This window comes from Phoenix dactylifera, chromosome 1 (assembly GCF_051530095.1).
Source record: "Phoenix dactylifera cultivar Ajwa chromosome 1, Ajwa_hap1_PhDact_Kaust_v1.1, whole genome shotgun sequence".
Taxonomy (NCBI): Eukaryota; Viridiplantae; Streptophyta; class Magnoliopsida; order Arecales; family Arecaceae; genus Phoenix; species Phoenix dactylifera.
The window spans coordinates 59,809,340-59,831,876 of NC_143190.1; the positions used below are offsets into that span (position 1 = coordinate 59,809,340).

Here is a 22,537-nt window from a genome sequence, read left to right on the forward strand (position 1 = left end):
GATGTGCATTAATGTTAGTGCTTCTACAAAAAAATGACCTTGTAGAGGGTCCGAACAACCCAATCTTGGTGCAAATCCAAAATGCTCAGGCTCATACAATCTAATGCCAGGGATTGTAAAACTCTGTCCAATCACTTCATAGAGGAAGACGTGCGCTTCCATTCTACTTGTATGGTCCACTTTGTTTCCCATTTTTCTAACCCATACAACTTTGATAACCTCACCTTTCTTTTGCAAATATACATGGTATGCCATTTGCGTACAGCTATAACCCAAGGATTCTATTGGTTGTGATTTCATTTATGTTTTTTCATCTTCATAAATTTTGAAGCAACAAAAATCATTTGTTGGGGGGGTGTCTATTAGCTAGGTCTGCAAATTGACAGAGCATGGGCTGAAGTGCTAAACAGAACTTTTTTAAGGCTAACCCTACTTTATGTCATAATATAGCCATAATATAGTGACCTTTATGGGGCTTAAACTGTGTAAAGCTAGTTCTAGTTTAGGGCATAAAAGGATTTCCGTGTATACACAAACTTCATATATAATAAGACTTTGGAAATTCATGAAAGGTTTATTGGTAAGTTCACCATTTCAAGTCATAGTGCACACATACTTTATTAAAGGAGCAAGTTGGGATCTTTGGATAAGTCAAATTTGCCCTTGGGTGGAAATTTGATAGGCTTTTATGGAAAATCTTATTGTCTGATGATTTTTTGGGTCTAAGTGCGTCCAGCTATAACCCAACGATTCTATTGGTTGTGATTTTATTTATGTTTTTTCATCTTCATAAATTTTGAAACAACAAAAATCATTTGTTGGGGGGTGTCTATTAGCTAGGTCTGCAAATTGACAGAGCATGGGCTGAAGTGCTAAACAGAACTCTTTTAAGGCTAACCCTACCTTATGTCATAATATAGCCATAATATAGTGACCTTTATGGGGCTTAAACTGTGTAAGCTAGTTCTAGTTTAGGGCATAAAAGCATTTCCGTGTATACACAAAGTTCATATATAATAAGACTTTGGAAATCCATGAAAGGTTTATTGGTAAGTTCACCATTTCAAGTCATAACATGTGCACACATACTTTATTAAAGGAGCAAGTTGGGATCTTCGGATAAGTCAAATTTGCCCTTAGGTGGAAAATTGATAGGCTTTTATGGAAAATCTTATTGTCTGATGATTTTTTGGATCTAAGTTTTGCAGACACAGATGATCAATTCCATTTCTCTTTCCACAATTCTTGGACCGACATCCCAAATTCTCTCTCTCTCTATCTCTCTCACTCGCTCACACACAGACACACATACATACACAGTTTAAAGTACTTCCTTATAAATCTCTCTCTGGTATAATAAGACTTTAATATCATATCAGATCCTGATCTTCTGTATAATAATGATTAATTGGGGTTTCAGATTTCCTTAATTTCGTAAAGGAAATATTCTGAAGCCTTTGCTATATCCATCCATGCAGGACTCTCTTTCTCAATTTCTACTTACATGCGGCCACATCTCATGACACCCTTCTCCCAACTCACCCCCTTACCATTAATTGCCTTCCTCCCCAGAACACACAGCACACACACACACACACACGAACACATTCCATCCTCATATGGCCTCTCCCATTCCCCCTCTTTCTTTATTAATCATCACCATTATGTATCTTATTTAGCATCCTCTGAATATACTAATTTATAATGAATTAGATAGAAAATGTCGCCATTAACAAGAGAGGAATAGAACAAGTCTATCACTTGTTAAGAGATAGATGTTTTGCTCAAGGAAAAGTCTGGTTTTTTTTTTAATTTTCTTCTTATTGTCTCAAAATTGATCCTTTCTATTAATAACATATTTTTATATTTAAAATAGATTTTCTTATAAATTTTGGATTCTCTTTGCTTTCTGTTGATTTTTGTTTTAAACCAAAGGTGCATTCCATGTGCTTTTTGTAGCATAGTGTGTGTGTGTGTGTGTGAGCACATATCGAAATGTTACAGTTGCAATCCTATTAGCAGGACCTTCCTCTTAGAAGAACTATTTGCCAATTTGGCCGTATAACTATAAAAATCCAAATTGTGCTTCATGATTTACCCATCTTAAAACACATTTGTTAGAATATAATTGGTTTTGATGCCTAAATAACAGGCTAGTAAAACAATTCATCTTGTTGGAAATTGTCCACTAGGCTACCACTTGATATGTACAAAGAAACAAGCAAAATATTTAAATCGTGGATGTACACTATAAATTATATGATTCTATATTCAAGTGGTGCAAAATATGTAGTGGGACATCAAAATCAAGAATATCCGCAATTAATCATGATCAATGACATCTTAACTTGACGAATTATGGGAAGTCTCAGATGACATTACAAATCATTTGATTAATTTAAGGTTTAGAAGTAACCTACTTCATTGTAAAATGTATATATCACAATAATTATATAGATTTTGTTAGTATTTATACTCTCTCTCTCAGCCTGTCAGATGAACAAATGAATAAAGAAGCAGAGGGTTCTAGCAACGAGAGAACTAGGGCTGCAGCCACATGAATATTGTGCCTCACATTTACTTGGACATGGGAAAGCTAAATGCTTCATTAGACCTATATTTTAAGATCTTAATTAGAACTTCTTCCTTTGGTTCATTGGTACCCAACTTCATCTGCATTCTATGCATCCTTTGCCCCATCTTCTATGATTTGATCTCTGTGATTCTGTCCTTTTCCGATGTTTACCTTTCCATGGCTTCCTCGTCCTCCTATTCCTTTCCTCTTGATAGAAAATCCCTCCCCTACAATCAAGCTTGCTGTGCTTCCTTCCCCTACAGCTCCTCTCTTGTATTCTCTTCCATCTTTTCCTAACAGGGGGCAGGGGTGCATTTGTAGGATGGGGTGGTGGAGTGATGGTTGGAGGTAGCAATAGTGGATAGATAGAGTGGTGGAGGGGGTGGCTGGATGCAGGAAACTGATTTTGGGTTGGGGTGACGTCCAATGCGACTGGCCTAACTGAGGGGTGGAATTTCGTGGAATATAACGTGTGCATTATATATGGAATGTGATAAGATTCCTTTCTCTTACTAGTGCACATGCCTATAGATTATGGTTTCTACTTTCAAGTAAGAGTTAACAACAACGTTTTATTTTAATACAGACATGAGTTCTACAATACTTCTATAGAATTGGTTTTGACCATTTTCGCGAAGGGCATCCCGGCTGAATGTGTGAATGTTGACTTTGGTGAACAAATAGTATGTTTTCCCTCAAGATCATATGTCTTGCAAAGTTTTCTTTTTTTATCTCCTTTCTTTCATTTTATGTGATTCTTTACATGCATTAGTGTATATATTGTTTTCTTTTCAGTTGAGTGTCTCCATCAATATCCCTGGTGAAGAAACCTATCATTTTCAACCGCGTCTATTTGCAAAGGTGTGCTCAAATCTTAGATATTTTTATTTTGTGTACATGATGTTATTATCATGATACAATTAGTTCTTGTTTAGCCTTTGTACGCTCGTAAGATATCCTTAGTTCCTTACCTCTTTCCTGATGAACTATATTTCTTCCAACATCATTCAAAATACACTGTGACAATGATTTTTATTGGTTTCAAGCATACTTAAGCTCGTCTTATTGCATGTCTGGGGTGATATGAGTTAGTAACACTTATGCTATGTTTCTACTATATTGTAAATTTATTAAAAATATTGAAGATTATCCTAATCTCACTGGTATCTGGTTTAGAGAAGGGGAAATTCATTGACATGTTCACCTTTTAAACATGCAACCTGTATCATTGTTATTGCTCATCAATAGAAGAAATAGGCTTTGAAAGTACCCACTTTTCCACAAAATCTATAATAGCAGTAAGGGGTCAGAATATATGATGTTGCCAGGCTTTTTCTTTTAAGAAAGAGGCTTTAGGTAGTAAAAAAAATCCTGAGCTTAAGCTTAGGCTTTAATTGGCAACTTAAATTGATTGTCATGTTGGATGTTGAAAGGTATATGTATCATCTTTCTCTATAATTCATGGGCTTACCATCCATAACTTGAGTGCATTGTTGCTTACATCAACGTTTTCGTATCAAGTCTTCAATGTTTTGTTCATGTAAACATCAAAGTATTAGATTATCAGACAGAAAAAGGTCAAGGGTGCTGGATGTGTCTTATCATGCATTATCTATAATATTTTTACATATTACAGGATATATATTGTCTTCCTTTCCACATGATCTAGCTTTTTCTTTGTTGCAATCCCCCTGCTTTGCTTGTGTTTGAATCAAGTAATGCTTGAACCAATTGTATTCAAACTGGTAGCATGCAATGTATATTTTTAATTAACTTGTTTTGAAGTGACTAAGTGCTAGCAACGTTTGCCAAACTGGTGTTGGCTCGCGATCAATTCGGTACAGTACTGGTACATATCATACCAAGCTGGGGTGTACCAAAATAGGGGGAGGGAGAGGGAGAGTGGGAAAGGGGGAGTAAGAGAGAGAGGAGGGAGGGAGAGGGGGGCTTATTGAGAGTGGGGAAAGAGAGGAGAGGGAGGGAAAGAGAGGGAGGGAGGGAGAGGTGGAGGGGGAGAGAGGGAGGGAGGGAGGTTCATGGAGGGAGAAGAGGGAGGAAAGAGAGAGGGAGGAGAGGTGGGAGAGAGATGGGGGCTTACCTAGGCATCAATCGATGTAAAAGAGGGGAGAGAGAAAGAGAGAGCGGACGAGCAAGAAGAGAGAGCGAGCACTCTCTAGAATCTTTGGTGTCGATTTGGTTCGATATAGGCCAAATCACCCAGTTTGGGTTGGTTCAACAAACACTGAGTGGTAGTGTTGTTGTTTGTTGTGTCTGATTCAGGTATCTATTTGATAATTAATACCCTTTCGCCTAATTTTTTGGGGCTATTTTTTTCCCTTTAATTGATTTTTGGCAACCAGATTATACCTGAAAAATGCAAATATCAAGTGTTGTCTTCAAAAATTGAGATTCGACTTTTTAAAGCTGAAGCCATCACATGGACATCCTTGGAATTTGGCAAAGAGAAAGCCCTTCCACAAAAGATTAATGCATCACCAGGTGATGATTCTTTATTTTTCTCTCATACTTGAATTTGCGTTCACATATCTATTATTGTTATCTTAATCTTATGGCTGCATTGTTCCAATTTCATTCAGTCACTATATGATGAGACTATCTTTGTTGACCTGGAAGTACTAATTCTATGGCTCGCTTGTGACTTTATCGAAGAGCTTGTTTATTTGTTTGCATCTATGCACTTGCTTTTATCTCATGGATGTTATGTTTCTCTTCATTGGCTTTTGCATCAGCATTGTGCATGAATTCTATTGTTATTTTTTTTATCGAATTCAAAAAAAAAAAAACATTTACTAGATATTCATCAACCTAATATTAAAAAGAACGTCCTAGTACAACAGAAGAGGTTGTTTCCATGTTTCAACCTGTGACACGTAGATCATAGTTGAGCAACCTTACCATTGTGTTAAGGCCCATCCTCTATCAATCAACTAATATGATGTGTAAAAGTGTTTAATAACTATCAACTTTGTCTCTTGTCATGCTATCCAACTCCTCATGGATCGGAAGGTTGTCTAGTCAAAGTCTTACTTAAAAAGAGAAATTTTTCTTTGACCTAGCTGTTTCGTGCCCCATATACTGTTGAACCACCCTATCAGCAGGGTGCAAGAAACCTTTTTGGGATTGTCATACCCTCGTAATACTCAGCGAGATCTTTGCTTTGGCATCTAGAATGCTGAAAATGGACACTGTATGAAAAAGGTTTGGCCTTCAAAAGTTATGGTTCATGATTGGGTCTTGGATATGCTGAATCTTGCTCCTAAACCATGTCAAGACCTATATGAAGTGGCCAAATTGGTCCTCAACGGGTCGGATGATCCTCCTAGATCCGATTACACCAATCACCTTCTTATGCCATGCCTAGTACTCTAAAAACCACTGTTTGGTTCCCTCTTAAGTTTGAATAAATTAACCTAATATATTGAAAAAATATACTAAGATATTTGAATAAATGAATAAGCTAAGGCACTTGTTACTCTTTGATTGAGAAAAATTATTCGGTGAAAATGGCCAAATATTCTTAACGAGGTTGAAGAGGAATAGGAATATAAAAAGTGCTTTGGCTTTTCTGTAATCTCAAAAATACTCTTCCTTGTTCTTGTTTTATTCGAGTGCCAAAAAAGTTCGTTAAATAAAGCTGGATATGTGGACTTTCTTCTGCTCTTTTCCAAGTCAATCGCTAATTATATAGGGCCTTCCTGGAAATAATTTTTCACTTTTGAGGTTTATTATATAATTACAAGCTAATTTGCCTTATCAACTCTGTAAGTTGGCAAGTTTACATGTTACCTTCTTAGCATGCTTCTAGTTGCAAGAATTACATTGCACGATGCATGGACAAGAAAGGCTATGGAGCTTGAAGACTTTGGCCAATATTGGATTAGCGTCAGGATATAGGCTGTCTAGGTGGATGATATATAAAAAAAAACAGTGGTAATTTTGTGATTTTGTAGAACTTTGGGTTTTCTAGAGGGTTTTGCTATGGCACTCCGTTATAATACTTTATAAAAAGCAAGGAGACATATGGACCATCCAATAGATTAGGGTATTTAAGGTATTTTCTTCTTAATAGGTTAGCAATAGGTTACTTACAAGTTATCAGCCTCCTCACATTTTTTTTATTTTTATGAAAAGAAATATTATTTTTAGTATTTTCTGTTCGGACTTGGTTGAACCAAGCAAAATGGAAAGTTAGCTCAAACCTTTCTTTCCCAATCTCTTTTTTTATATTTTTTTCAAAATGAAAAAATATTTTAATATTTTTTTCTGAAACCCTATTCTTTTGTAATCTTCATTTGCCTCCCCAAGCGGTTGAGGTCTAGTGGCGAAGACGATGACTCAGGTGCTTCCGATGCGCTTGCCATCTAGGATATCTTGCTGCAGTTGTGGCGAAAGAGCTACAACCACCTCTATGCAAAGATCTGCGAGCTCCTACAGCTCATCAATACCCCACTCGCTAACATCACTTACAAACACGCCCTCCCCCATCTCCCGGCCACCTCCGTCCTCCGTTTGTGCTCACTCTTCGCCTTCTTGTCCCAACTCATCTCCTCACCCATCTTCATCGTCACCTAGTCTCGCTGCCATCGCTCCATCTCTGGCTCTTCTCCTCCGTCGCGTCCTACCTATCCTTCGACCTCTTTGGGACAATTTCCTCCGGCCCGACGAAGGTCAAGCCTATTCTGGCCCTCTACAATGCCTTGTATGCTTGCTTCTTAAACCATTTGGGACGATTCCAAGATCAAAAAAAAAAAATGCAGAAACATCGACAAATCGAGTGAATTAAATTGATAGAGTAGAGGATCAAAATATATTGTTCGTATCTAAGTCGATTCCTGCCACTAGTTCGATGGATTTCTACAAATCCATCATAATTGAGGGAAGGATGAGGGTCTCCAAACCAAGAGGGATATCCTTGTTGGAGTACGGAGGGGGAGAGGGTTGGTGGCATTGGGGTTGAGGAGGAGGAATGGGCTTTGGCAATGGCCCTCGAGTTCAACGAAATTACGGCACGAACCACCCACTATTTAAAAATGCCCCTGAAGTTCAATAGAATTACTGCACCAGCCATGCACACTACTAGCTACAACCAGTTGCCGGTGGGTAAGTCAAAGCCATCCACATTGAATTGGATGGTTAGAGATTAATCACATGTGAAAAGACACAAATCCTTTGGAGTAGTGTAGCATTTCCCTTTTCTAGAACTTCCCTGTGATGTATATTGCAAATTTCTTTGATAGCATTTATTCAAATTCTGATCTTTTTTTTCTTCTTTTAGTTTTCCTTTTGATTGCATTACAAAAAACTACAACCATAATCTGCAATCTTTGCCCAACTATTTAGGGTCAGTTTTATGACCTTTATTAACCATTTATCCAATTAAAGCTAAATCTGTCATTGCCCGTCTACGAGACACCTTTTTCAGGTAAAGACATTATTTTTTTGTTTTTCCTTTTCTGCTGAAGATAGACACATTATTTCATTGGCTACCTGAAATATTTTCTGTTCAAGACCTTAAGATTTATACTTGTAATGTAGCTAATGTTTCTATATACATCCGTATTTAGGTTTTCCTCATTTTTGCGAAGATCAGATATTGCTTTGTTTTTGTCTTCACCTTCAAGTTTGATGTTTTGTAATGTCAGCTTCAGACATGATATTGTTCAAGTATATGGAAATTAATTGTTACATTTTCTCTAGTCATACGATAGTCTATAGAGATTGCCTAAATTGGACCCGGGGGCGACCGCTGGGCCAGGAAGGAGGAGCTCCGGTGAGAATCGGCGGTGATCGGCGGTGGTCCGTCGACGCGTGGCGCCCTCCGGAAGACCTGCAAGAAGCCGGTGGCCGGGATTTCCGGCGCCGGCCCTCCGATGCTTAAGTCAGAGGGGGCAAGTGTGAGAATGGAGACAATAGTAGAGAGTCCGGGTTTTTTTGCTTCCCCCCTCTTAAAATGGAGGAGTCCCCTTTTATAGAGGGGGCTGGGTTACCTATGATGTGATGGGGCAAACGGCCTGTCATACAATCTGGTATGGAGTGGAAATTAATGCCCGATCGTGTGAGTCAACGCTGTTACTGTTGGAGATTAGGTCGAAGTTCTCGAGTCATCGTTGAATTATGTTATCATCAGTTGTCAAGTAGGTTTGCCGTAAGAGGCTCAATGTCCGTAGACGTCAGAAGCCATACGCTTTAATTGTTGAGTGAACCGGGGGTCGGGAGAGGTCATACGCTTTGATGGTTGAGTGAACCGGAGATCATCATGAACCATGCCCATTTAATGGTTGAGTGTGCTGGAGGCCTGCAGAGGCCATGCGCAATAATAATTTGACGACAGTGGTAGGATACGGTGAGGTTGCGTATCTGGAGTCAGACTTCCTTAGGGAGTTAGACCGGGGTCAAATATTTGGATAAGGCATTGCGGAATTCGGCACCTGGTCGGGTGCCGAGCCAGTTGCCAAGCTGGGCGCATTCTAGTCCGAGCGTCATCAGGTTGGATGCTTCTGGTCGGCGCTCCCCGGTCGGGCGCTTCCTGTTCGGGAGCTTCCTGGTCGACGCTTCCTGGTCGGCGCTCCCCGGTCGGGCGCTTCCTGTTCGGGAGCTTTCTGGTCGGCGCTCCCTGGTCGGGAGTTTTTCGGTCGGCGCCTTCCGCTCCAGGATGCCTTATATTTTTTTTCCAACACTACCCCCCGACTTCCGAGTTCGAGCTGATCACAAGCTCGAGCGCGGGAAGTAGTTTTAATTGGGTTAATACGGGTTAGAAAAATTTTGAATTATCGCGCGCTTCGAGGCGCTTCTAATGGGCGGCGTCTCCTCTTTCCCGAAACGTTTCATCATTAGGGTACCTTTTCGTTTTTCGAAGCATCCTCGCGTCGTGGGCTCATGATGGGGCCACACGATCCGATGAGGCGCTTCTGTGTTCGAAGCGTTAGCCCGAATTTAATGCGGCACTCTAACTTTCGGGCCGACATGTGTCACGATCTGGACGGAGAGCGGCGTTCCGTCTCGCTGATCTGGGCCGTTGGAGGGATCTATATAAACCCCTGCCTGGCTTCTTATGGTTTCTCTCTTATTGTCTTCTTTTTCCTTCTCTTTTCCTTCTCAGTCTGAAGCGGCCGTTCCGACGTTCCGCCATTACTTCCGGTGAACCCCCTAAGGTGTCTCCCTCTTGAAACCTTCTTCCTCCCTCTTTTTCTTTCCTATTTCTAATGGGTCCTGGTCCGAGTGAGGTTGGGTCCACCCTGAGTGTTGAGGAGATGGAAATGGCTGAGGAATGGTTCTTTCCTCAGCGCAGGTTCCGCTTGGAACCCGCGGGGTCGAGGGATCGGGTGACAAGGCCCCCTCCAGGCCGGATCGAAGTGTATACAGAAGCGCTCTGGGCCGGCCTGTGGTTTCCTCTTCACGGGTTCGTGAACGAGTTGCTGGCGATGTATCAAATCGTCCCGGCGCAACTCGTTCCAAACGCGTGGAGAACTATAGTCGGTTTTTTGACCTTATGTCTTTTACATGGGATGCCAACCTCCGTCAATGTCTTCCGGGGGTGCTTTTTACTGAAGTCTAATCCGGGTGACGGGCGGAACCCGCGGGGTCGAGGGATCGGATGACAAGGCCCCCTCCGGGCCGGATCGGAGTGTATACAGAAGCGCTCTGGGCCGGCCTGCGGTTTCCTTTTCACGGATTCGTGAACGAGTTGCTGGCGATGTATCAAATCGTCCCGGCGCAACTCGTTCCAAACGCGTGGAGAACTATAGTCGGTTTTTTGACCTTATGTCTTTTACATGGGATGCCAACCTCCGTCAATGTCTTCCGGGGGTGCTTTTTACTGAAGTCTAATCCGGGTGACGGGGAGTGGCTCTACCTTGCCCTTCGGGATGGTCGACCACTTTTCCGGGGGGCTCCCTCATCCATTACCGGGTGGAAGGATAAGTTTTTCTTTTTGTCCTCCGAGCGGGCGTGGGGGTTCAATCCTCGGTGGGAGCACACTTGGCTCAAAGCCGTCAACAAACTCCCCATTCTGTCCAAGGGCGAGCATGAGATCCTTAATGCTCTTCGCGGCCTCGAGGAGAACATCCTGCTGAACGACCTTGTGAGCGAGGACGCTCTGGTCAACGTTGGCCTGAGCTCGGCGCGCCCTCAGGGTAAGGGTAGTTTTTGTTTTTCTGTTCGGTCTTTTATTTCCTAACATTTGACCTTTTTCTTTATTCTTTCGCTTTCAGACGTTCCGAAAATGGTGACGAAAAGTGCGGCCCTGTACGCTCGGTTCCAGAAGAGGGCGGCCGAGGCTGGTGGGGCCCCTCCCGAGCCCAGGAAGAGAGCCAGGTCTTCGTCTGGCGCGGTCGCCGAGGCGAGAGCGGCTGGTCCCGCTCGGGCGGGAGTTCCGAGCTTCGAAAAAGGGGGAACGAGCTCTACGGGGGCTTCCGCGCTCGCGTGCTCTGCCCCCATCCCACAGCAATCGGGTCGGCTACCTGTCCCACCCCAGCTCCCCGGTCCCGAGCCAGGGAGCAGTCAGGAGGCCACGGAACCACATCCGCCGAGCCCAGCAAGGCCTAGCCCACCGGGCCCGTCGGGTACTCAAGATCGTCAGGAAAGGGTGCCTTATGCTCCTGGTTGGGCAGTCTTCAAGGGTGATTCGACCCTCGATAATCCCCAAACGGCGCGTGAAGTTTTTCGGATCGCACTGCTCCCGGCCGATCAGGCCAAAATCAGGTCCATGAATTATGGCGCTTTTATGGACGCGACCCTTTGTTCTGCCATCCGAGTAAGTTTACCTTTTCATTCGTGAAGGTTCGTTTTAAATTGGTCTTGTTTCTCATCTCCTTTCGCAGCACCTTCACGAAATCGAGACGCTGATGCATATAGCCCAAGACTACCGGGACCGGGCTCTAAGGCATCAGCATGGGTGGGAGGAGGCCGAGGCGAAGCGCCTCGTATCCGAGGCCGAACAGAAGATGCTCCAGACAAAGGTGGAGGCGGCTGAGGACGAGATTCGGGCTCTGACCGCCGAGCTTGAGGAGGAGAAGGGCGCGCACACCCTAGCCAGGTCAGAGGTGCGCGCTGCAGAGGCACGTCTGGCCGAGGCCACTTTGGCCCTTGCTACCCGCGAGCAGGAGGCGAAGGAAGCTCACCTCAAGGTCCGAGAGCTCGAGGCCCGTTTGTCCGAAGCTCAATCCCTGCTCACAGTTCGTGAGCAGGAAATGAGGAATTTGGAGCAGAAGGCTGAGCAACACGAGGCTCGGGAGGAGGCCAGGGAGCAGGCCCGAAACGCTGTCGAACTCTTCCGTGAATCGGAAGAGTTCCGAGACCTGCTCGAGGAGGAGGGGGTGAACGGGCTCACCCAAGGCTTCAATGACTTCCGTAATCAACTACGGCGGTTCCTCCCCGACTTCGACCTCGATCTGCTTCAATCGGGAGCGAGGGTCGAGTTCGAGGCGGGTACTCCGGCGGTCGACGAGGTCGCCGAGGAGACTGGGTCAGCTGCCGAGGAGGGTCCAGCGGGAGCGCCCGAGGCTGCTCCCAAGGCCGCCGAAGACGGCCATGCCGAGGCTTTGGCCGCGGAGGAACCAGCTGCCCCCGAAGCCGCCGAAGATGATAGGGCCGAGCCGTAGGACGGTCATTTTTTGTATCTTTTTATCATGTGTAAAGAAGGATGGCCTTTATGTTGTTATACGGCCAAGCCTCGATTTTGTACTTGGCCCTCGGGCTTTTCTTTTAAATGAGTATACTTTTCTATGATTGATCCAAGTTTTGTTCCCCAATAAATGTAAATTTCTTCGATCGAATTCACTTTGTAGACGGGCTATGCGGCCTCGACTGCATCCGTTGCGTGGTTAGATTTAGGTTTAGGCTTGGCATATTCGCCAAGTCTTTGAGCTCGGGTCCCAAGTTCCCGCTGCTCGGACCTTCGATCAGTGATATTGCGGTGTCCAGGTCCAAAAGATATATCCGGGCTCATCAAGCCTTCTCGAGCTCGGCGTAGAATTCTGCCGAGCCCTGGACCAAAGGTCACTAGCCTGACTCAAGTTTTATTCGTACTCCGCGAGCTCGAACCTCTAGTGGCCGAGGCGGATGTATTCTCCGACTTAAACGGGTCCGATAAGGGTCCCAAGCTCGGGATAGGGTTTCGCCGAGCTGCCGGTATAAACCGAGCTAAGGTTCGGCGTCGAGCAGTGCATGCGGGGCAGGTGAGGCCAGGCGACAATCGGCCCGGCTGAACGCCATGGCGCCAGTCGGGGCTTTATTTGAGCACTTAATAAGTGTAGAAACGAATGAAATCATGCAACCTTTGATTAAAATGTACCTTTTGTAGTGTCAGAGTCGAGCGTCCCGTGCCGAGGTTGGCAGTCTTGCTCCTCGGCTAATTTTTGAGGGCGCTCTGCTGCTCGGGGTTTGCTCCCTGGGGACGCCGGCGTATTAGGAGGAATAACCCATTGATTTTGTGTGCGTCGCTTTATCATCCGCGGACCTTTCGGGAGCACCGTTGTCGATCACGAACGTTTCGGGGGGCCGTGAAGGTACTACCCCGTCATCCCGAGGTCGAGGGAGCTGGGCTCGCACTGTCGACACTCGGGGCATCCCGACCTTAGTCGAGGGGGCGCTACGGGGGGCCGCGAAGGTACTACCCCGTTGTTAGTGCGGAGCGCCACGGAGGGCCGCGAAGGTACTACCCTGTCTTTCCGAAGTGTCGAGGGGTCTGGGCACGCACTGTCGACACTCGGAGCATCCCGACCTTAGTCGAGGAGGCGCTACGGGGGGCCGCGAAGGTACTATCCCGTTGTTGGTGCTGAGCGCCACGGAGGGCCGCGAAGGTACTACCCCGTCTTCCTGAAGTGTCGAGGGGTCTGGGCACGCACTGTCGACACTCGGGGCATCCCGACCTTAGTCGAGGAGGCGCTACGAGGGGCCGCGAAGGTACTATCCTGTTGTTGGTGCTGAGCGCCACGGAGGGCCGCGAAGGTACTATCCCGTCTTTCCGAAGTGTCGAGGGGTCTGGGCACGCACTGTCGACACTCGGGGCATCCCGACCTTAGTCGAGAAATCGTACGCGAGGTCGAGAGGTCTGGGCACGCTCTATCGACCTGCGACTCTTTCCGAGATCGAGGGGTCTGGGGACGCACTGTCGACCTCGAGGCATCCCGGCCTTAGCCGAGGTATTTGAGGGAGATCGAGATCGAGCTCGACATAATGCACTCTAGACTTCTGGCCAAGGCGCCCGGTGTTAATGTCCGCACGAGGTCGTATGCACGAGCCGGGCCAGGTCGTCTGAGAATCATGAAATATGTAGTCATTAGGAGTGCTGGTTAAATGATTGCAGAAATTATGGAGAAGGCGAGATTTATGTCCCGATCAGAGGACCCCTCGGGGTTCTACTGGTAATACATCCGGAGATTTTCAGAGCTCCAGCTTCGTGGAATGGGGGTCCCCTCAAGAGACTCCAGTCTGTACGCTCCGGGCCGCTGGACACGTGCGATCCGGTAGGGTCCTTCCCAGTTCGGAGCCAACTTTCCTTGCTCGGTTGGCCGAGAAGCTTCGGCCCTTCTGAGGACGAGATCCCCCATTTTGAAAGATTTAACTTTGACTCTGGCGTTGTAGTATTGTGCCGTCTTTTGTTGGTATCTCGCCATGCGGACTCGGGCGGCTTCCCTTGTCTCCTCGATTAGGTCCAAGTTGTTTCTGAGCTGCGAAGAGCTGGAGCCGGCGTCATAATGCTCGACCCTCGAGGAAGGGAGTCCGATCTCCAACGGGATGACGGCTTCTGTTCCGTATGTCAAATTGAAGGGAGTCTCGCCGGTGGGTATACGGAATGTGGTCCGATAAGCCCACAGGACGTTGTATAGATCCTCGACCCACTGTCCCTTGGACTGGTCGAGCCTGGCTTTGAGCTCCTATAAAATAGTTCGATTCGTTACCTCGGTTTCTCCATTTGTCTGAGGATGCGCGATCGAGGTGAAGCGGTGGTCGATGCCAAGCTCGGAGCAGAACTCCCTGAATCGAACGTTGTCGAACTGGCGGCCGTTATCTGATATGAGGATGCGGGGGAGTCCGAATTTGCAAATTATTGACTTCCAGACGATCCGGGCGACCGGCTCGGCTTCCACCCACTTGGTGAAATAATCAATGGAGACAACCAGAAACTTTCTTTGCCCGGTTGCCAGGGGGAATGGTCCCAAGATATCAATTTCCCATTGGGCGAATGGCCAGGGGGAACTGATCGAGGTCAAAGGGGCCGAGGGTCGTCGTTGAATATTGGCATTCCTCTGGCACCGGTCGCATCTCCGGACGAAGTCTAGCGTGTCCTTTTGGAGTGTCGGCCAATAATATCCCTGGCGGAGGATCTTGCGGGCCAGTGCTCTGCCTCCCAAATGGTTCCCGCAAATTCCTTCATGGACTTCCCGCATTGCATAATCCGCCTCGGTTGGGCGAAGACATCGAAGGAGGGGGGAGGTAAAGGATCTTCGGTAGAGCTTGCCTTCGTGCAGTAGGTACCGAGCGGCTAGACGCTTGACTCGGCGAGCCTCGCGCTCATCACTGGGGAGGATTTCGTCCTGCAGGTAGCTGATGAGCTCGTCCATCTAGCTCGGCTCGACTTCGACACAAAGAGTCGGCTCGGGTTCCTCCGTGCTGGGCACTTGGAGATACTCCAGTGCTGCTGCTTTGGGGAGCTCGCTCATGCGGGAGGACGCTAGCTTCGATAATTGATCTGCTCTGAGATTCTCCGACCTGGCGATGTGTTGGATGTGGAAAGAGCTCAGAGCCGAAGTAAGATCCCGCACCTTCTGGAGATATTTCTGCATTGATTGCTCCCTGGCTTCGAAGTCTCCCAAGACTTGGCTTACAACTAGCTGGGAATCACTGAAAACCTTCAGGTTCCCGACCTTCAGCTCCTTAGCCAGCTTGAGTCCGGCAATAAGTGCTTCGTACTCCGCCGCATTGTTCGAGGCGGAATATTCGAAGCGCAGAGCTTGTTCCGCCACTACTCCATCTGGGCTGGTGAGGATGAGGCCGGCTCCGCTACCCCCCGAGGTCGAGGAGCCGTCCACATACAAGGTCCACGGCTGCTCTGGGGGCTCCTCCACTGTAGGCACAGGCTCGGGTTCGTCGGGTACAGTGCATTCCACAATAAAGTCGGCGAGCGCCTGGGCTTTAATTGCTGGCCTTGGTCGGTATTCAAGATCGAACTCTCCGAGCTCGACTGCCCACTTCGTAATTCGCCCAGCACGATCTGATCGCTGCAGGATCTGCTTCATTGGCTGGTCGGTGAGTATGGCTACCGTGTGAGCTTGAAAATAGAGCCGGAGCCTCCGGGCTGAGATGACCAGAGCAAAGATGGTCTTTTCCAGCTTGGTGTACCGGGTCTCAGCATCCTTTAAGACCCGGCTAGTGTAGTATACCGGTCTTTGAAGCTTATTCTTCTCTCGAACCAGGACCGAGCTCACTGCAACTGGGGAAATAGCCAAGTACAGATAAAGGAGCTCGCCCTGTTGAGGCTTTGTGAGCAAAGGAGGAGAAGCGAGAAGACGCTTTATCTCTTCAAAGGCTTGCTGGCATTCCGCCGACCACAGGAAGTTCTTCGGCCGCTTGAGAGCCGCGAAGAACGGGAGACAGCGTTCGGCTGATCGGGAAACGAATCTCCCGAGAGCAGCGACCCGTCCCGTGAGCCGCTGTACCTCCTTTACTGTCCTCGGGGGCACCATCTCTTGGAGTGCCCGGATCTTCTCGGGATTGGCTTCAATTCCCCGTTGGGTGATCACGAAGCCGAGGAACTTGCCCGAGGTGACCCCGAATGCACATTTTGCAGGGTTGAGCTTCATCTGGTATCTCCGAAGCGTGGTGAATGCTTCGTTGAGGTCAACACGTGATCCTTCGCCATTCGGCTCTTCACCAACATATCGTCGACATAGACCTCCATATTTCGGCCTATTTAGTCTTTGAAGATTCGGCTGACCAGCCTTTGATAAGTTACTCCAGCGTTCTTTAGGCCGAAAGGCATTACTTTGTAGCAATAGGTGCCTCCGTCAGTAATGAAGGCTGTCTTCTCTTCATCCTCCGGCGCCATCCGGATCTGGTTGTACCCTGAGAAGGCGTCCATGAATGTTAGGAGCTCATGCCCCGAGGTGGAGTCCACGAGCTGGTCGATGTTTGGGAGTGGAAAGCTGTCCTTCGGGCAGGCCTTGTTCAGGTCGGTGTAGTCCACGTACATGCGCCACTTCCCGTTGGCTTTTCTGACAAGGACCACATTGGCAAGCCACTCCGGGTAGGGTATCTCCCGGATGAAGCCGGCTTTAAGGAGTTTGTCGACTTCCTCAGCCGCCGCTCGTTGTCGTTCCGGAGCAGCACTCCGTTTCTTTTGCCGTACTGGCTTGTAGGTTGGTTTCGTTTGGAGACGGTGGACCGCAACCTCCGGATCTATTCCTGGCATATCAGCGGGCGACCAGGCAAAGATATCTGCGTTGTTTCGCAAGAAGCTGACGAGGCGATCTCTCTCGCGATCATCGAGGCCGGAGCCGACCTGCACGGTTAGCTCGGAAAAATTTTCTCGCAAGGGAATTTGAATGAGTAGCTCACCAGGCTCGACCCGCTGCTTTTAAGGACCGACCCGTGTCTCTAGAGTTTCAGCCGTGGGCTGATCGTCTGCTGGTGAGGTCGACACTTCAGCCGGTTGCCTGGCTGCATGGGTCGCCATGTAGCACCGCCTTGCTACCGCCTGGTCCCCACGGGCTTCGCCGACTCCTTGGCTGGTAGGAAAACACACAAGTAGGTGGCAGGTTGACACCACGGCGCGAAGAGCGTTGAGCCCTGGTCGTCCGAGGATGGCGTTATAGGCCGAGGGCAAACGCACCACGAGGAAATTCATTTTCACGGTACTTTCCCTGGGGGCGAGTCCGACTGTGACTAGGAGGTCGATCTCGCCCTCTACTGGAACTGAGTCTCCAGTAAATCCGACCAACGGAGCGTTCATTCTCCGTAGCTGCTTTTCTGCCATCCCCATTCTAGAGTAGGCCTCAAAATACAAAACATTCGCCGAGCTTCCATTATCAACTAGGATATGTTTTACATCAAACTTGTTTACGACCATAGAGAGGACCACAGCGTCATCATGGGGAGTTTCGACTCCCTTCAGGTCCTCGTTCGAAAAGGAGATGGTTTCGGAATTGCGGGGGCGCTTTGGTGGAAGCCATTCTTCAGCTGGTTCCCCAGCTGTGGCTCCCCTTTCTATGGTGTTGATGGTGCCAGCGATGGGCTTGTTGGCGTTCGGCTCTCCATGCTGTGCGGCGCCCTCTACTGGCCTCTTCTCTTCACGTCGGTTCTGCACGAACCGGTTAAGCACTCCCTGGCGGATGAGCGCCTCGATCTCGTCTCGGAGCTGGAAGCAGTCTTCCGTATCATGGCCGTGATTCCGGTGGAAGCGGCAGTACTTCTTGGGATTGCGCCAGGCCCCGGGGTCCCGCATTGGTGGCGGATGCCGGAAATAATCCTGATTCTGGATCTTTGAGGATCTCAGTTCGAGGAGTGTTAAGGGGAGTGTAGTTCTCATACCTCCCATTGGATATGCGGGGACGCGGTGGGGATCTCGGACGTGGCGGGGACCGAAGTCGGGGCGGTCCCCGCAGCCGAGGCGGACTCTTCGGGCGAGGCAGGTTCTTTGCTCGGCGCGGAGACGGGCTTCTGGGGCAGCCGCGCTCCTCGCGACGCCTCTTTTGCTTCTTGGAGGCCTGCTCGGCCCCACCCCGTCTAGAAGCAACAGCTTCTTCAGCCTTCGCGTATTTCCGCGCCTGGACTAGCATCTCAGCGAAGTCGGCTGGAAAATTCTTCTCAATGGAGAAGAGAAACCTATAGGACCGTGCTCCAGTCTTGAGTGCCGACATGGCTATTGACTGGTCAAGCTCACGGACCTCCCAAGTTGCGGCAGTGAAACGGTCCAAGTATTCCCCCAGCGACTCTCCCTCCCTTTGCTTTATATCGAGGAGGGAGTCCGAAGTCCGCCGCTGGGGTCGGCTGGCAGCAAAGTTAGTAGCGAACTGCCTGCCGAGTTGCTCAAAAGAGGAGACTGTGCTGGGTTTCAGCCCGGTGAACCAAAGCCGAGCTGCTCCTCGAAGCGTCGCTGGGAAGGCCTTGCAGAGCATGGCCTCGAGGATCCTTGGAGTGCCATCAAGGCCCGGTAACTTTCCAGGTGGTCGAGGGGGTCGGTCTTGCCATTGTAGGGCTCCACCTGTGGCATCTTGAACCTCGGCGGGACCGGCTCCTCCTCGATCTGGTAAGAGAAAGGGGACTTTGCGGTAAACTCGTAGTCACCCTCACATCTCCCCCTCTTGCCATTGAGCACTTCAATCTGGCGCTCCAGCTTCTCGACTTTTTTGTCGAGTTCATCATTCCGAGGGATCGCCACAGCGGTCTGTTCGGGTGCAGGTTGTCCTGGGATTGATTCGACCTCTGACGGTTGTGGCCAGTCGTCTGGACCCCTCGCTAGGGGCTCCCTGCAGGAGAATGGTCGGGCGGAACCCTGGCAGCGGCATCGCTCCTCACCGTTGGCTCTTGAAGAGGCGTGGAGATCGCTGCCTTGGGGGGCCGGTCCACTTGGAGGGGGCACCGGTTGGACCGGGGCCTGAGGAAGTGGTGCTGCTGGGACGCCCTCGGGTTGCAGGTTTTGGACGGCGGTGGCCAAAGCCTGTACTTGTTGCACCAGGGCATCAAACTGCTCCGGCCGAACTTGCGGAGTCGAATCGGCCGGAGGTGGCGAGTTCTGGACAGAATGTCCAGGACTAGTTGGAGGACGTCGAGAGACATTAGAAGCTCCCTTGCTTCTCAGCTTCATGGCCGCGACTCGGGCCCTTCCTCTAGCGCCAACTGTTGCTGGAAATTGGACCCGGGGGCGACCGCTGGGCCAGAAAGGGGGAGCTCCGGTGAGAATCGGCGGTGATCGGCGGCGGTCCGTCGACGCGTGGCGCCCTCCGGAAGACCTGCAAGAAGCCGGTGGCTGGGATTTCCGGCGCCGGCCCTCCGATGCTTAAGTCAGAGGGGGCAAGTGTGAGAATGGAGACAATAGTAGAGAGTCCGAGTTTTTTTGCTTCCCCCCTCTTAAAATGGAGGAGTCCCCTTTTATAGAGGGGGCTGGGTTACCTGTGATGTGACGGGGCAAACGGCCTGTCGTACAATCTGGTATGGAGTGGAAATTAATGCCCGATCGTGTGAGTCAACGCTGTTACTGTTGGAGATTAGGTCGAAGTTCTCGAGTCATCGTTGAATCATGTTATCATCAGTTGTCAAGTAGGTTTGCCGTAAGAGGCTCAATGTCCGTAGACGTCAGAAGCCATACGCTTTAATTGTTGAGTGAACCGGGGGTCGGGAGAGGTCATACGCTTTGATGGTTGAGTGAACCAGAGATCATCATGAACCATGCCCATTTAATGGTTGAGTGTGTTGGAGGCCTGCAGAGGCCATGCGCAATAATAATTTGACGACAGTGGCAGGATACGGTGAGGTTGCGTATCTGGAGTCAGACTTCCTTAGGGAGTTAGGCCGGGGTCAAATATTTGGATAAGGCATTGCGGAATTCGGCACCTGGTCGGGTGCCGAGCCAGTTGCCAAGCTGGGCGCATTCTAGTCCGAGCGTCATCAGGTTGGATGCTTCTGGTCGGCGCTCCCCGGTCGGGCGCTTCCTGTTCGGGAGCTTCCTGGTCGGCGCTCCCCGGTCGGGCGCTTCCTGTTCGGGAGCTTCCTGGTCGGCGCTCCCTGGTCGGGAGTTTCCCGGTCGGCGCCTTCCGCTCCAGGATGCCTTATATTTTTCCCCCAACAGGCTACCTGAAATATTTTCTGTTCAAGACCTTAAGATTTATACTTGTAATGTAGCTAATGTTTCTATATACATCCGTATTTAGGTTTTCCTCATTTTTGCGAAGATCAGATATTGCTTTGTTTTTGTCTTCACCTTCAAGTTTGATGTTTTGTAATGTTAGCTTCAGACATGATATTGTTCAAGTATATGGAAATTAATTGTTACATTTTCTCTAGTCATACAATAGTCTATAGAGATTGCCTAATGAGCTTAATGATCAATGATTGCTTGACACTACTTATTTGATTGTATCGTATCTAGCATGATCAATGAACGATGATAATTCTTGTGTACTTCTGGTTGAGCTCTTTTGTCGCCCGTCCTGATTGAAGTGACTGGTTGTGTTCCATCTAGAATGTTAGTCTCTATGGACCGATAATTCAAAAGTGATGTAGAATTTGTAAGAATGTAGCTAGAGCATTCTCAGTGATCTCACTTTGCTAGTTATTGATGATTATAAATCCCGCCCTTCTCGTTCTGCAGCTGTGAAATTCCAAAGGCCCTCTTACCCATCTTCAAAATCCAAAGTAGATTGGGATAAGCTGGAAGGCCAAGTAAAGAAAGAGGTAAATTGGTCCTCCACCTCCCCCTCCCTCCCTTCTCTTGCTTTATTAAAACTAACGTTATTTCTTCCTGTGACATAATATCATAGGAAAAGGAAGAGACGCTAGACAGTGATGCAGCATTAAACAAACTGTTCCGTGATATTTACCGAGATGCAGATGAAGACATGCGACGAGCCATGATTAAATCTTTTGTAAGATAACTCATGCCTATATTCGTAGCATGACTTAAGAATTTTTTGGACAAATTACTTCAGTATTTTTCTGTCGGCAGACCTTTAACCTGTTCCTTTTGGCAGAATAGCACTGCTTTTATTCTATCGTAAAATCAGAATAGTGAGCGAATCTTTTTTAAACCACAGTTTTAGGCTAATCTTTTTTAAGGCAATTCCTTATTGGAGATTATAGACTTTGTTCTTTAAGAGAAACTAATTTGCAGATTGATCCTTTTTTTATAACTACTTTATGAAAGAAAATCTTTTTTATAAGGCTAGGCTGTTGCAGATTCTTTTGTAGATTTTAGTTGAGGAATAACTTGTTTTTTTTATATGCACAAGTTTCTCTTCATTTGGTTGCCTGATATGGTTTTGTAATTTGATGTAGGTGGAATCAAATGGAACGGTGCTGTCAACAAATTGGAAAGATGTGGGTTCAAAGAAGGTGGCCGGGAGCCCGCCTGATGGCATGGAACTGAAAAAATGGGAGTATTGACATTCAATGTTGTGGTAGTTAAATTTGTATAATCCATGTGGGAGTCAAGTGTTAATAAATTTGTTAATTATCGCATTCGAGGATAAAATGGGTTTGTTTCTGTAGTTGTTTATTGGACATATTGTAGTCTCTTGTATCTTTTGTTTCGTGCTATAGTGTCTGGTTTCTTCATCGTGGCAGCTTGTCTGAACAATTGGTAATTTATCATTTTAGTTGGGATTTCAAGCTTTTTGTTCACTCTTAACATTTCCCTCAGTAAGCGGAATTTCTTTCAATTTTCCTCAAGTTCTACTGCCTGTATGTTAAGACTTTTTTAATCTTCCATTATTTTGTTAATTAATGTTTACCTGATGATTTCTGCTCAGAGTTTCCTTTGGAAAAACAAGTCAAATTGGCACTCTCTCTTTCTTATGGGTCTCTAGATAACCAAATTGGATGATTGGATGTTTGACACCTTATAAAATATTATGCAGTCTGGAGTTGTCTGTATCAGGTACTCTGAACTTGAGTTTGCCTATAGGATTTTTTTTTTCGTTTTTGTCAATTTGGGTAATGTTGCTGGAAATTGGACCCGGGGGCAATCTTCGGTCGAGGAGAGGGAGCGGGGAGTGAGTTCTCACGGCGGGGCGGCAGTCCGTCGGCGAGAGGCGTCCTCCGTCTAGGGCGGTCGGAGAGAAGGGGCGGCAGGTCCTCGTGGCGAAGCGGCGATCCGTCAGTTGGCGGCGTCCTCCGTCCGGGTGCCTGCACACGAACCGGTGGCCGGGTTTTCCGGCGCCGGCCCTCCGACGCTCAAGTCAGGGAGGGGGCAAATAGTGTAGAAAGGGAGATAAATAATGTTTGTAG

At 47.8% G+C, this 22,537-nt stretch overlaps 1 protein-coding gene across 1 annotated transcript in view; it reads left to right on the forward strand.

The window, feature by feature from the left end:
- LOC103695535 (protein SGT1 homolog) overlaps nt 1-21,979 on the forward strand; it is a 38,755-nt gene extending 16,776 nt beyond the window's left edge. The window contains exons 5-10 of the mRNA XM_008776894.5: nt 3,162-3,258; nt 3,371-3,436; nt 4,936-5,074; nt 20,904-20,986; nt 21,073-21,177; nt 21,587-21,979. Coding sequence (XP_008775116.4) covers nt 3,162-3,258; nt 3,371-3,436; nt 4,936-5,074; nt 20,904-20,986; nt 21,073-21,177; nt 21,587-21,694 — 598 coding nt within the window. The 3' untranslated portion in view covers nt 21,695-21,979. The remainder of the gene's footprint in view (nt 1-3,161; nt 3,259-3,370; nt 3,437-4,935; nt 5,075-20,903; nt 20,987-21,072; nt 21,178-21,586) is intronic.
- The last annotated feature ends 558 nt before the right edge of the window (nt 21,980-22,537 follow it).